This window comes from Monodon monoceros, unplaced genomic scaffold (assembly GCF_005190385.1).
Source record: "Monodon monoceros isolate NGI ecotype Baffin Bay Population unplaced genomic scaffold, NGI_Narwhal_1 Super_Scaffold_18, whole genome shotgun sequence".
Classification (NCBI taxonomy): Eukaryota; Metazoa; Chordata; class Mammalia; order Artiodactyla; family Monodontidae; genus Monodon; species Monodon monoceros.
In genome coordinates this window covers 33,461,656-33,476,883 of record NW_021703774.1, presented here as the reverse complement: position 1 = coordinate 33,476,883, position 15,228 = coordinate 33,461,656, and the positions used below count along the sequence as shown (strand labels likewise).

Sequence of the window (15,228 nt, the reverse complement as noted above, 5' to 3'; positions counted from 1 at the left end):
CAAGTGCTCTATTAATACCAGGAGGCAATCACTATCCCCCCTCCTTCACCAGCCTCATCAATGTTACTCATTGTCAGACTATCCTCTCCCTTCTGGGCCTTCTATATCCCTCCACTGTGGTCCTGTCACTGTATTTGTGTAACCTGTCCATTCCTTTTAATAGGCTGTAGCTCCTTGAAAACCAAAACCTTGTTATGTACCTCTAGATGCCCACAACCCAGCACATAACAAGCACATAGTAGGTGTTCAATAAATGGGTGCTGGATTGAAATTAGCTCATGATTTCCTTGTTCAATACCAAATGAACCAAAACTGGTGGCAGTGGGGAGGGGAGAATACTGGGAAGAGGAACACCCCAGCAGCCATGAGGCAATGCCCTGAAAGTTTCATCAATTACCTCCTCCTTCCCTGAGCCACTGAAAACCCAGATGAAGCAAAGGTCTGTACAGAGGGAGTGGCGGCAGTAGCAAAAACATGAGTTCAGTTCATCAGGCCTCCTTTTTTATCCTGTTTCAAGCTCCGCAAATGAAAGAATTGACCATTTATAGTTTGGGTCACTGGAACAAGATGGAAAGGTAGGCTACAGTGTACTCTTCCGGAAAAGATTTTAAAGGTTAGCTGACAGCCCTTTTCCTGACATGATTAGACTGAAGAATTGCCGGGGGCAGAAGAATATACTAAATGATCTGTTAGAATCTCTCAGAGACCTCACACTCTGGGCAAACAGATTTGGCTCATGGGGCGGGAGGGGGTTCCCACACCCCGAAAACAATGCTAGCAGCTCCTTACTCCTCCAAATAGTTCTCGAGCATTTAAAAAAAAAAAGCACAAGCGAGTGCTTTGCTGCTCCTAATGTTATCGTATAATTTTTCAAATTCTTATTCAATTACATATCATGGTCTTATCTGCAATCTCCACAGGCCAAATAGCCCTGCTTTCACATCATGCCCACTGAGCCTGCAGAACACAAGCAATTCCAGCTCTCATAAACATGAGATCGTTTTACATTAAGTTTTGTAAGAGAGTGTGTGTGTGCGCGTATATGTGCACGCGCAAGCTCGTGCTCAGGAGTGCCTCGTCTTCTGTGAGGAACAAGGAGAAGACTTTAGTTAATGGAAGGTTAAAAACTTGGGAGGTTTGTCTCTGCCTGGATAATGATTAACTCTTTTTGCTGCTGAATCCAGAAGAGCTAGCATTTCTGGACTGGCAGTCCTGCTCCCTGGCCCAAGAGGGAAAGAAAGCTCACGTGCACACATGTACTGTCAGAAAGAACTAACTGGTATCGATCGATTTCAGGCTTTGGCAGTGGGAACACTACTGTAGTTTTAAAGAGTACTAGGTGTTTTAAAATTGTATTGTCACTGGTCTTGAAATATCCAGATCAAGAACCTCATTAATCAAATCAACAGATATCATCTACGCAAAATGCTGAAGCGTTTGTTTAAAACTGCTGACAGCAAAGCATTGAGATAACTTACATCACCACAAATCACTGAATAAATAAGAGAGATCAAGAGATACAGCACAACTGACTCCAAGGACATCTAAAACACAAAGCCTATTAATATCATTTAAAGATGAAAACTTAGGGCTTCCCTGGTGGCGAAGTGGTTGAGAGTCCGCCTGCCGATGCAGGGGACATGGGTTTGTGCCCCGGTCCGGGAAGATCCCACATGCCGCGGAGCGGCTGGGCCCGTGAGCCGTGGCCGCTGAGCCTGCACGTCCGGAGCCTGTGCTCCGCAACAGAGAGACCACAACAGTGAGAGGCCCACGAACCGCGAAAAAAAAAAAAAGAAGATGAAAACTTTAACATGTGGAATCTAATTTTTAAAAATGATATAAATGAACTTATTTACAAAACAGCAACAGACTCACAGATTTCAAAAACAAACTCATGGTCACCAAAGGGGAAACGTGGTAGGGAGGAATAAATTAGGAGTTTGGGATTAACATATACACAGTACTATATATAAAATAGATAATCAACAAGGACCTACTGTATAGCACAGGGAACTCTACTCAGTATTCTGTAATAACCTATGAGAAAAGAATCTGAAAAATAATGAATATATATATATATATAACTGAATCACTTTGCTGTACACCTGAAACTAACACAACATTGTGAATCAACTATACTCCAATAAATTAAATAAAATTTTAAAAAAGATGAAATCTTAAACCAGGAGTAGGAGAGATGAGTAGGAAGAACCTACAGTATCTGTTCTGTGGTTTCTAGCCTTCTCTTAGGACAATTATGAACATGTAAACTCTGCGTGTCAACTCACTTGAAGATAACCATTTTGGATCGTATGTCCTAAAAATGACAAAGCAAGGAACTAGTAATCCATCTTTCTACTTTCTAGCTGAGAAGCTGAGAATCCCAAAAGTGGAAGGACTTGTCCAACATGACATAGCTAATCCTCCATGGCCCTACAGCCCTCCTTCCCTCCCTGTGAATGATATTTTTTAAATGCTGTACTGATAAAAATATGAGCTGTCATCATTATTAATGGTACTCATTTTAAAACGACAGGCTGTTACTTAGCCTATTCATTAGGTGGAAAGAAAACAAACACAAATGTGGAAACACTTCCACTCCATATTACAGCATACCTCATCACAATCCACAAAGAAATCCCTTAGTTGACAAAGGGCCTAACATATGGAGAGGAATACAAGAGGCAAGAGGCCATCTTACATCCTGGGAGAGGCTGAAGTCCCTTACCCCACAGCCCAGATGTCTAGATTAACCCTACCCAGTTCCATATCCATGCCACCTCCGCCCAGTTTGTCCCAGACCAGATGTCAGGGATTAAAAACCTCCTACTTCCTTATTCTATAATTGTAATTTAAGACAATCACCCAACTTCCATTTTCTTTCTCTTTTAAATTCAAGTTCTGCACACAACATAAATTTCTATAATACCCAGCGTTACACAAGTTCCACCTCTGGCCCATGACCATTGATGAGGAAAACCATATACACCAGTATCAGGAGAGAATTTTCTCACTCTGTAAGTCTCTGAGCTTACTGGAAGTCCTAGGTTTAATATATTTATCCTGATGAAAGCATTTATTGTCCCTGGTAACCCAGTCACAAGTCCGCCTCTAGGTCAATCAAGTAACTATCCCTCACCTCAATTTCTCCAGCTGTGAGGCTCACCTTTCTATCAGATCGTGACACCTAACCAAGTGTCACTTCAGATGCTCTCCAGAGCAGTTGCCACTGTGCCACCACAGGGGTCCACGCTCCATGTGTGCAGCAGCCACAGAGACATGGCAAGCCCTGGGGCTGGGGAGAGTGTCATTCAGAGAATACAACAGGTTTTGTACTTACAAGTGTGCCTGCTAAATAGGGGCAAAACTGTTACCTTCAATATCTTAAATAAGCAAAACTAATGAACCATGAAAGCTGGGGCGGGCCTTAGAAATTTTCTAATTTAACCCCACTTTCCTAGATGAGAAAACCAAGGTGTAGGCAGATCAAATAGGTATATACTAGGAAGACATTTAGAACACTGCATTTAGAACTCCTCTTCGCATCAAGATACTAGGAAATGAGAACAATCAACTAAATGTCCACAGCATTTCATAGTTTCGAAGGCATTTCTAATGAATTATTTCATTGGAGCCTCACAACAGTGTTGAGTGGGCCTGGTTTCCCACTCTGCCTTCATCACTTACTAGCTGCGTGCTTTGGAGTAAGTTATTTAACCTCCCTGTTTCTCATCTGTCAACTGGGGATAATAATAGTAGCTACCTCATAGGGCTGTTGGGAGATTCATGAGTTAAGACTACATGTAAAGCACTTCAAACACAATTCAGACATAAGAAGTACTCACTAAATGCTAGCCATCTTCACCATAATCACCATCACCATTAGCCAAGGCCAAGAATTGTTGTCCCGATTTTACAGATGAGGAAACAAACAAGGAATTTTGAGACCTGAGGTGAGTTACCCCCAAAATCACAGTTGTAAATGGCAAAGCCAAACTGAACCAAGGCTTTCTGACTCCAAATCCAGCATTCTTTCCCAGGGAACCATGCTGCCCTGTAGTTCAGTTTGTTATGGCCCCAAAGAAGTATTGCTCCAAAATAGATATCTCAGTCAAGATGCTTTCCCAAAGAGCAGTTTACTCATCTGACAAGATCTGGCCCAATTACCCTCACCCCCCTAAAATAAATAAATAAACACAAGAAAAAGACTAGTGGGAAAAAGGAGCAGATCTCCAAGGGGTTTCAACGTTTGGAGAAATTGGTGCCAACTCTTCAGAAACAGGATGTATTTCTTAAAGCTCCTGGCATATCATGTCTTGGCCAGCTCACGCTCCTGGATCCCTTTGTTTTCTGTGCTTTGTCTTCCTGTGGAGCCCATGGCTGGTGAGGTCACCTTCTCCAGGGTGAGCACTCAGACCCTACTATGATTTGAAAGGCAGAATCTGGGCTCAGGCAGCAAAGACAAGGTCCCAACTTTCATGATGCCTTTTGGGTCACCTGCCCACTGATTAGTGCATTTTTAGAAGAAAAGGTTAAAAAAAAAAAAAAAAAAAAAGGCTCTGCCTTCTCCCTAACAGATGGCATCCTAAAATACTCACAGAAATGGAGGAGGTGCACTTCCCAGCTGCTCTTCCTTCCTCATGAATGTATATTTCAAGTTCAGAACCCTTCTTTCACAACGTATAAATAAAGTCAAGGCTACTTTATACCAAATGACTAGAAAAACCAGCGGGGAGAGTTTTTCTGTTGGTCACTTTGGACCTTTCTTCCCCTTTTACCATAGACCATGCAGCTGCTTCTAATAAGGCAATAGCTCTCTCCAAAACCATGCCTCGAATAAGTATCCCAGCAGTTCTTCTTCAGGTCAACTCTGTTTTAACTCCTGGTCAAAATAGACCTAAACTTTCTCAAATTTAGACCTGGAATATCTGTTTTAAATGATGAATAAATCCTGGACAAATGTAGAATGTGTTTTGCTTCAATTACAGAAAAACCTTACTTTTGTTTTAAACTCTTTCAAATTTCAGAGTTAATATTTTCCTTGAATTTTAAGGAAAGACATGATTGAAGAACTCAAGTATAGCTCTAGGGCAATGATTCTAAAGGGGCAGAGGGGGTAGTAAATAAGGAAAAACTTAACCCCACTGGGGAAACTCCACAGCACTACATAGTTTGTACTTGTCCCTGTATGATGATAATATTCACAATGCTTAATCTACTTTGAATTTCAATAACATTAACATAAGGAGAAGTCTTGTTATTGGAGGAGGAGGAGAAATGCAGAAGCAAGGCAATCCTGGCACTGTCAAATCCAACCTCAACTCAGAAAAGGTTCACATTCAATTTATAAGTATTTATTCATTTCCATGCCAGAAGCTGGACGCATGGAAATGAATAAAAGACAATTCCGTCCCCCAGGTACTCAGCTAGTTATAAATAATGAGGTGTAAATGAAGAGATTACAATGTAATATGATGAGTGCAATATAAAAAATAAGCACAAAGACACTGCTGAGGAGATGCTGAGGGTGGGCTGAGTAACCCTGTGCAGAGATGCTAAGGAATCCTGCTTGGCATCTTGCACAGGGTCACTATGCAGAGAGTAGGGATAAGCAGGGAACACTTCCTGGAGGTGGTGACATCTGAGCTGGGTTTTAAAGGATAAGTTTTCCAGGTTCAAGGAAAAGGACCCATTCCAAACAGAAGACAGCATGGATAAAGCATGAAGCATGAAATAACATAATGCAGTAAGGGAACGAGAGGCAGTTTAGCCTTCTAGTGGTAAAAAATGTGACCAAGGTAATTGGGAAGTGATGGATATAAACAGTCTATGCTATGACCTTAGCAGAACAATAAGTTTGGTTTTTAAAAAAATCACTTTGGTGGTATTATGCAAGATATATTATCAAGATCAAATTAAGAAACTACTTCTAAAAAAATTATTTGTAGTAGTCCAGGTCATTCATTTATGCATTCATCATTACAGCCAGTATATATTTATTAAGAGCCACCATTTAGGCTACAACACTATTCTAGACATGTTTACTATCTGAAGGGGCCCCCCCATAGTAAGAGTTACTTATTTAGCATTTAATACTTACCATACATGATGGAGCTAGCATTTTACACATATTCACAATAAACCAGAAAGGTTGGTCTTATCTCTGTGTCAGAGAAGAGAAGTTGAGTGAGCAAGGATATACAGCAAGGAGGTGATACTGACAAGATTCCAACTGAGGGCTACTTCCAAAGCCTACGCTCTTCACATTGCACTGCACTACACAACCTCAAACCATTCCTACCAGAAGTCTAGCAGTAGAGAGAAGAGTAAAAGACAAATATTTAAAACCTAAGGCAGTACAAGATCAATGCCATAGCGCTACGTGAATGAACTAGAGAGAAGGGTCATTTCTGATCAGTGCGACCAAGGAAGGCATCCCAGAAAAGTTGAGCTTTACTAGAAGGGTGAGATCTCAGTAGGTGGAGATGTGGGGCTGGGCAGGGAGAAAGAGGTATTCCATGAACAGTGCTCAGAACTTAGACTCTGATGATGGCCGAGGTTCTAATTCCTGTTCATTCACTAGCTGCAGCCTCTGGGTGAGTTGCTGAATCTCCTACACCTCACTTTCTTCATCAGCAAAATGGGATAATAACAATATATTCCTCCTAGAACTGGTGTAAGAATTATGAAATAATTTATGTAGAGTATTTAGCATAATGCCTAGTACATTAAGCCCCAAACAAACAGCAAAATATTAGTTAATAGTATATGTGTCTAAAGAATGGCAAATAGGGAATTCTCTGGTGGTCCAGGGGTTAGGACTCCGCACTTTCACTGCTGAGGGCCCGGGTTCAATCCCTGATTGGGGAACTAAGATCCCGCAAGCCACGTGGTGTGACCAAAAAAAATGAAAAATAAAGAATGTCAAATAGTGCAGATAGGCCTCCAGTCCTTTTAAAGTAAAATGAAAAAGTATGGTTGACATGATAGGTTGCAGCCAGATTGAAGACCAAGTAATATTCACCTTGGAAAGGTGGTCTCTATTCCACAGATGATAGGGAATCAATCATTAGAGGAAAGAAGCCATATTCATAACACTCTGAGCAGATCTCCCATGGGAGCCCCCAGCCCCTCCCCTTGGCATCTGGCTCACTTGTGACCAGTTTCAGAAGAGGCCTGAGGCTCAGGGGACTAGTTCAAGCAAGGACTATAGGAAAATAGATACTGTCATTCTTCAACTTGTAACTTATCCAAGATTTTTTTCTTTTCTTTCTTCCCCTATCCTGTACCCTCTCTCCTAAACATGGTACTAGCTGAGACACAATTATTAACACAACTTCCCTGGGAGATTGTTTATTTTTATTTACTAAGGTTAAATAAATTTTCCAGGGACCAATCTAGGTGGCTTGGATCATTATTTAAAACTTGGTAATATCTGGCTTTTACTTATTTATTTTTAACCTAATGTCATTTCTATAATGCAGTATTATCTTACTCATTTATTAACACATTATGATGAAGAAACTTTGTGATGGTTTCATTCACTTATCTTGATTGTGATGTTTTCATAGGTAGACAACATGCCAAAACTTATCAAATGTATACCTCAAACAAGTGAGGTTTATTATATGTCAATTAAACCTCAGTAAAGCTGTTAAAAATACAATAAAAGGGGCTCCCCTGGTGGCGCAGTGGTTGAGAGTACGCCTGCCGATGCAGGGGACACGGGTTCGTGCCCCAGTCTGGGAAGATCCCACATGCAGCGGAGCGGCTGTGCCCGTGAGCCATGGCCGCCATGGCCGCTGAGCCTGCGCGTCCGGAGCCTGTGCTCCGCAACGGGAGAGGCCACAACAGTGAGAGCCCCGCGTACCGCAAAAAAAAAAAAATACAATAAAAGTTTAGTCATTCACGTAATTATTAAAAGGTATAAAATTAATACACAATGCTTATACTACCAACATAAATATATACTCATAATCAGAAAATATGTATATTTAAAGGTTAATTCTAAAAATTTAATGAGGACAGGTGATTATATAGAAAATGTATACACAGGCCTGTAAAACTTTGGTGTAGAGGGCATTTAAAAAAAATAGGAATATACCTATGTTCATGGCAGCATTGTTTGCAATAACCAAAAGGTAGAAACAACCCAAGTGTCTATGGATAAACAAAACATGGATTATACATATAATGTCCTTAAAAAGGAAGGAAATTCTGACACATGCTACAGATTCTGGATGAACGTTTAAGACATTATGCTAAGTGAAATAAGTCAGTCACAAAAGGACAACTACTGTATGATTCCACTTATATGAGGTACCTAGAGTTGTCAAATGTGGGCAGGGGGCAGTTATTGTTTAATGGGTACAGAGTTTCAACTCTGCAAAATGAAGAGTTCTGTGGAAAGATGGTGGTGATGGTTACACAACAATGTGAATGTAATTAATGCCACTGAACTGTACACTTAAGAATGCTTAAGATGGTAAATTTTATGTTATGTGTATTTTACCACAATTAAAGAGAGAGAGAGATGAGAGTTCCTACATATTATTGTAAAATCAGTAAAGGTGTTATTTTGTAATTTTCAAAGACATTTTTAAGTGCTCTCATTACTTATTTTTAAATCAAACAACTTTGAAGGTAACTCTCCCAGATTCCCCAAAAGGCCAATTCTGTAGCTGACCAGTTAAAACTATTCACTTGAATTGTATTACCAGTAAAAATCTAAATATCAACTTCTTTTTCCCTACAACATGACATCATATTTTCCTAACAAAGCCCTCAGAGGTCTTGGGTCTAAAGTAATCACAATTCCCATGAAGAAAACCTCTCTTCTGGAAGGAGAACCCTACAGGTGCCACCAGCAGCCCACGTTTATCTAGAGTGAACAGTGGGAGTTTAGGAGTCAGGGGCTAAGCACCTGCTGATTTTAAAGGGTGTGGATCCTACATATCAGGGCCAGGTCAGACCCTGTAAACTTCAAAACAGAGAAATGATTAGGGCTTGTCTGGGCCGTCAACCTGTGTGGTGCATAATTACCAGATGAGCTCCTCCAAAGGAAATTTCTGTTCCCATTCCCCAAGAGAATGCCTGAAATTGGAAAAGTTAAGGACCCCTCACAAACCTTGTTTCTAACCATTGCGACTTTGCACAGCACACAGCATCCCCAGCTCCTTGCCCACCACCTTTCTCCAGGGCCTTTTAACTTGGAGATACAGAGTACAGTACTTTAATTTTTCCAAGAGCTTCATTTTCTTCCAGGAGCTCACCTTACTTACAGTCCTATTTTCCCTGAGCAAAGGAAGAGGTGCCTTCAATCATCTCGCAGGAAGATGATAGCATCTGCTTGGGGATTCCAACGAGATGTTTTACTGCAGCTTTTCACAAACTGATTATATTTAAAGCTCCCTTGAGGAATGGGGGCTGGGAAGAAAGAAGCTTCGGAGAAGACCTTTATTGGCAGGAGTGAAGAACCGCTCACACCTCCCCGGGGAAGTGTGTGTGCATACACAATATGTCTAAAATTTTAAATTTCATCTCCTGCTCTGAAAGGGTCCTGAAAGGGTTTAACTGTTCCAGGCAAAGGCTTTTCTATCAAAATGCTCCAGATGGAAATTACAAAATTTCACTTCTCAGCTCTGTGGTGCTCACACACTGTTCTTCTAAGACATTTAAAAAAAAAAAAAAAGACAAGACCCCTAATGTTCTCAAGAAAGCGAATTTGACGGCTCAGCACACAGTGCCACTCTGTTTCAGATGATTCCTCCTAGAATATTTGCATTAACTGTCAATCTCAAGTTTTCTGGGGGACAGTAAAAACTCAAGGTGTGGAGAGGGTACAGGAAAGGGAGCCTTAAACAAAGTCACGACAATAGCTGGGAGGGTTTGCTGTGATGTGAACTCATCCAAATGCCAGCTAGATTATCATCTCTTGTGATGGTTATGCCCTGCACCTTACCACCTTTTGCTGCTCCAATCCCCAAAGAAGCTAACTAACTAGAGGCCAAAAGGCCTCAGGTTATGACCACGAATCTGACCATGAATTTGTCAAGAATTTGCCAAGATTAATGTATATGAAGCACTTTGTAAATTGAGCCATGTACAAATACGAAGAGTATTATTACTTTCGAGTCAGAGATTGAAAGGCATGAACTTTCAAAGGAATCTGAACACCCACAAACCAGAAACAATGATGGTTTTTAAGAAGTCGGCTCCAAGGCAGGCTAAGGAGTCACGCCCTTCATAAAAGCACACTGGGGTAGGGTTGGGGCTGCAGTCTCAGAAGTCCCTCAGGGCACACGCAAGCAGGTGGTTTAAAGGGACCCAAAACCACAGGATAGACAGGGTCCCCCAAAGTCCATTAAGGGTCCCCGTGATTCAAACCATTCTGACTGAAAAGCAAGACCCAGGACTCTGGTCAGAGACATATAGAACAACAGCGGTCAACAATTAGACAGTTTACCTGTTCATTTTACAGAATGGGAAACTGAGTTCTAGAGGGTTTAAGTGACTGAACCAAGATACCTTTCACTACTACTGGAGGAACTTAAGCTAGAACTCAAGTTTCATCCTTGACTTGTTTCCTATCATTATAACTGGCACTTTGGGAGTGAAAAGGCAATGTGGCCTTAATGGTCATCCCATTTCAGCAGACCTTACTATTATTGAGCATTTACAAGTGCCAGATACTGTGCTAAATGATTTTGATATACTATCTCATTGAATCCTCACAATGACCTTAGGAAACACATATTATGTTGCCTATTTTCCAGGTTAGGATCCCGAGGCTTGGACAAGTCAGGTAACCTGCCCAAGGAGCAAGGCAAGCGAGTGACAGCGCTGAGATTTAAACCTGGATCCCTTTGACTCAAAAACTTGCGCTCTTAACCACCAGACCAAAAAAGCAATTTTCTTTTTTATCTTGGCATCTATAAGAGAAGTAGGACTGGCAGCACTATGAGTCCCACACAACACATAAAAAGCTGAAACATCATAAATCTGTCCAAGGGCTTCCAGCTAGTAGGGGAGCAGAGCCAACCCAGAACCCGGGTCCTTTGTCTCCAAGTTCTATGATCTTCCATGGAGAACACAGACTCTAGAATGCAAGCTTCATGAGGGAGAGGACTTTTTCTTGTTCACTGCTACATCATCAGTCCCCAGAACCCATTGAAGGCACTCAGTAACTAATTGATGAATAAAGAAGTGGAGTCCACCTGCTGTGGTTTGGCTGTGTGACCTTGGGAGGGCTTCTTTATCCTCTCTAAGCCTCAGTTTCTTCATGCAGTGAATAGAGGATGAATATTCACCTCCACGTTTTAAGTGAAGATTAAATGAGACAATTCTTATAAAGCACTTGGGACAGGCTGGAACATAATGACCACCCAAAATGTAATCTATTATTATCACTATTACTACTATTATCCATTGTCAGACTTTGGCTTCTTAAGTTTTTTTTTTCCCAACTCTGGTCAAATGATGTTTCATAATAATTATGAATAGAATAGAATAGAGAATTGGGAGTCAGTAACCTGCTTCTAGTTTCAGATCTACCACCACCTAGCTGTGTGACCTTGGACAAGCCTCTTTATTTCTCTATACTTGCCTCAGCTGTAAATGAGGGACTAAACCATTCAAATTAGTCTCTTAAGCATTCATTGGGCACCTTCTCTGAGTAAGACATCATGCTCGGCCACCTATAAAATTCTATGATCCTGAATAGTGTTAATGAAAAGATATCAGTGCAAAGCAAAAGAGTCCCCTACTTGTGGCAAGGGTGAAGACAAACCCCAAATAGTCAACTGCATTACATCATCTCAATGAGTAATGTTTGTAAATACACAAAGTATTTAACTGAGACATTTGTGAGAAATCCTTCACCAATACAGAATCAGCAGATACAGTTCTATTAATACCTATCAGTCCCAAACCTTCCAAAAAATAAACATGTAAATTCACTTTGCACCTTAGTCAAATGGCGTGCTTCTGGAGAGAAATCTGGGAGAGTCAAAGTTATTAACGCTCCCTATGGCAACAGTTAAGAATAGGATGTATTAAAAGAAAAAAAAAAAAGAATGACATATCTGGTTAAAACTGCAGGGGGGAATTCCAGCAGCAAACTGCAGTGCATCTGGACAGGACACTGAGGCCAGTGGCTTATTGTTTACAAAAAGAGGCCCGGATTATGAACAGTGACAAGAGGCCAAGACCTCAATTATACCTCACAACCACACCTCTCCCAATCCCAGTTCAACTGAAGCTATCCATCAGTCAACTCCCCCATCTCTGTAATAAACCCACCAATATTTGCAGCCCAGTGGATAGAAGGTCCCTCAGGGCACTTCCAGCACTGACCAACCTGATGACATTAAAAAGATCCTACAGGCACAGTGGGGACTTCAAACTACCTTCCAACCTTCCAAGAGATAAAGCAGCTGCCCATTTCAAACTCTAGCCCTACTCGCACCCCCGGCAATCGTTAGAGGGGAGGCATGGCCCTTCCCAAGTCCTCTATGATAGGAAAAGGTCTTCTCACATTGGTGCAGGGAAAGAAGGAGGGGCCCCTCCCTCTGTACTCCGAAACAAAGGAAAACCCAGAGCTCCAACCATGTGGTGTAACATTCAAGGCCACCCACCTCTCCCACTACCCAGCTGAAGTCTCAGTGGGCTAGAGCCACATGGCTCTTTCCAGTGACTGGCCAAGAAGGGACGGTGCCTTGCATAACCATATGCTGGGGCTCCTTAACAGGCGGGAACCCCTTCTATGGGAATTGCTGGTTAAAAAAGGCTATCTGGGAAGGGGTTTTGATTCATGCACCAAGTCAGGCAGTGGACTAGATGTGCTAGCAGGTCACTTGCTTTCTCTAGGTCCACATTTTGCTTTACCCCTCATATTTTTGCAGAGAGGTAAGCAGGCCTTTAAAAGCATGTATTCTGAAGCAGAGGACAACACAGAAGGGTTAAACAATTATGTCTTCCCATTCTCCAGACTCAGCACCACCCAGCAACAACCCAACTCCATTCAGGTTTAGGTGAGGGCGGAGACCGGGTGTGAGTGACCTTATTCTTTCTGTTCTCTGATCTCTGAATGCAGACAACCAGAGACCAGGCAGGTACAAGGTGCACCCAAGGTGGCCACAGACTTTCTGTGCCTGATGCCATAGCGAGTGTCATGTTTTGATATAGTGCATCAGAAAAAAAAACCCGCGTCTCCCACGGCTCTCCAAATGGTACACCTTCTCAAGGTTGCCTTTCTCTGCCTGGACTCCTCTTCAACCTCTGAAATAAATTCCCAAACACCTGTCAGATTTCAGTTGTCCTTCAAGGAAACCTGACCCAGACACCCAGAGGCAAATTGCCGCCTTTCTCTCTCCAAGAACCTCCTGCCCCTCCCCCCCACCCTATTTAGCTTGGGGAAAAGGACTGCCAAAATAATGGCCAGCCCTACAGATAAATCTAAAGCCCGCTCCGAAAATTCCTTTCCAGAGCCTGTGGCCCCTGGCATGGCCAATCCCTCGGAGGCTCAGACTCACATATGAAACCACCTCTGGGGTCAGCCTGCCCCCACCTGCTCCACCCAAAGAAATGAACATCTTGCAAATCAGGGTGGAAATCCATGTCTCAATGGTCTACAGAGAATATGCATTATGCTATTTTTCAAAGCCCTTACCTTTGACCTGAGTATCGTACTCTGCTATAATCTCCTTATCCTTTTTGAATTTGGCTGGAGACGTCATGTTTTCCTTCTTTCTTCCAAATTCGAATTGTGAATTGATAAATCCACGGGAAAAATCCAACCACCGAAATCAATACCTCCAAGATCGCTTCTCCAAAAGGCAGAAGGGGCCCCCCGCGGTGGTCTCCAGCGCTCCGGGGAGCGCGGGCTGCGGGCTGGGCAGGCGGCTACGGCGGACACATGCAGACGGTGGGCGCTGGGGCCGGCGCGGCGGCGGTTGGTTCCTGTGCTAGAGCCCAAGCCGCAGCCTCAGCATTAGCCGGGAGAACTGCAGCGCCCGGAGGCAGGCCTGGGGTCTGACATCAACGACACAGGCGGGGAGTGGAAGTCCTTCCGCACAACATGGTGTGGGGGGCGCGGGGATGTGGACTCGCCCAGCTGGGTCCCCGGGAGGGAGTGGGTGCGTATCGGGGTGCCGGGGGAGGGCTGGGCGTGCTTCGCGGTTTTTTGTTGCACAGCCTCGAAGATGCTGCAAATCAAATCCCAAACGGGAGCCGCAGCAGCGCAGACTGGATCGGAAGTCGTTTGCTCCGGTTCACTTGCCTGTAAATGCAGGGAAAAGAGGAGGGGGCGATCAGCCCCAGCGCAGATCCTAATCGATGCGGGGGTGGGGTAAGGGAAGCCGTTTCCAGCCTGGCCTGGGCCCATTCATCTCAGCCAAACGCCGCCCGGCCCGCAGAGCCCGGCGCAGCGAGGTGGGGAGGAAGGAAGCTCCCTCCGGATTTTGTTTTAAGGCTGAAAGAAAACACTTTGGAGCAGCCGCCTTCGAGGGCTTGGGGTGGGGACTAGCGGCGGGAACGCGGGGCTCCGGGCGGGGACTGCGGCACCTCGGCGACCTCCCGAACCTTGCCAGCGCTGGGCAGCGGCTTCCGGAGGGAACCCTCCTGGCCCTGCCTCTGATACGGCCCCCGACCCCCGGCTGGGGCAACTCCCTTGACTTAAAAGGGGATCAAAGCCAGGGAGGGACAAGCCACCCGGGCACAACTTTTCTTCCCCTGCGCCCCTCCTCCCAGTTGTTTTGTTTTTGGTTGCTAGCTTCTCTTGGCAGCAAAATGTTGGGGGGTGAGGGGGGAGTGATCTGCAGGAAAAAGCCTGCTCGGCACGGGACACATACAGGAAAACAATGTGGTCGGCAGAAGCAGGAAACGGGTTAGAGGCGAGGGTCGGAGTCGGGAAAACCGGGAAGGCGGGGGGTTGGGGGGCGGGGGGGGAGGAAGGCAGCCACCGCCTCTCAGGCCATCCCCAATTGGTCACCCAAGCCCAGAGATCCCAGATACCGCACCCAATCCCCGGCTGGGGGTTGGGGGAAGGTCGTTGAGGGTCGCAGTCCCGACTCCTCGCACCAGGAGGTACCCGAGGAGATCCCGCTCCAACCCAGGCCCAGGAGGTGGGAGGGACTGGGACGGGAGTGCAGAGCCGGGCGTCTCGCTCCCGGACGCGCCGCAGCGGCGACCCTCCCTCCTTGGCCGCCCCTTTCCCTTTCCGCGCCGGGA

At 44.2% G+C, this 15,228-nt stretch overlaps 1 protein-coding gene across 9 annotated transcripts in view; it reads right to left on the bottom strand.

Annotated features, from left to right (window-relative positions):
- The window catches only part of SRGAP2 (SLIT-ROBO Rho GTPase activating protein 2), a 234,517-nt gene that overhangs the window by 218,334 nt on the left and 955 nt on the right, over nucleotides 1-15,228 (bottom strand). For all 9 annotated transcript variants that reach the window (XM_029230886.1, XM_029230888.1, XM_029230887.1 and 6 more), the window contains exon 2: nucleotides 13,670-14,278. In XM_029230886.1, the coding sequence (XP_029086719.1) occupies nucleotides 13,670-13,736 (67 nt within the window). In that variant the 5' untranslated portion in view covers nucleotides 13,737-14,278. The remainder of the gene's footprint in view (nucleotides 1-13,669; nucleotides 14,279-15,228) is intronic.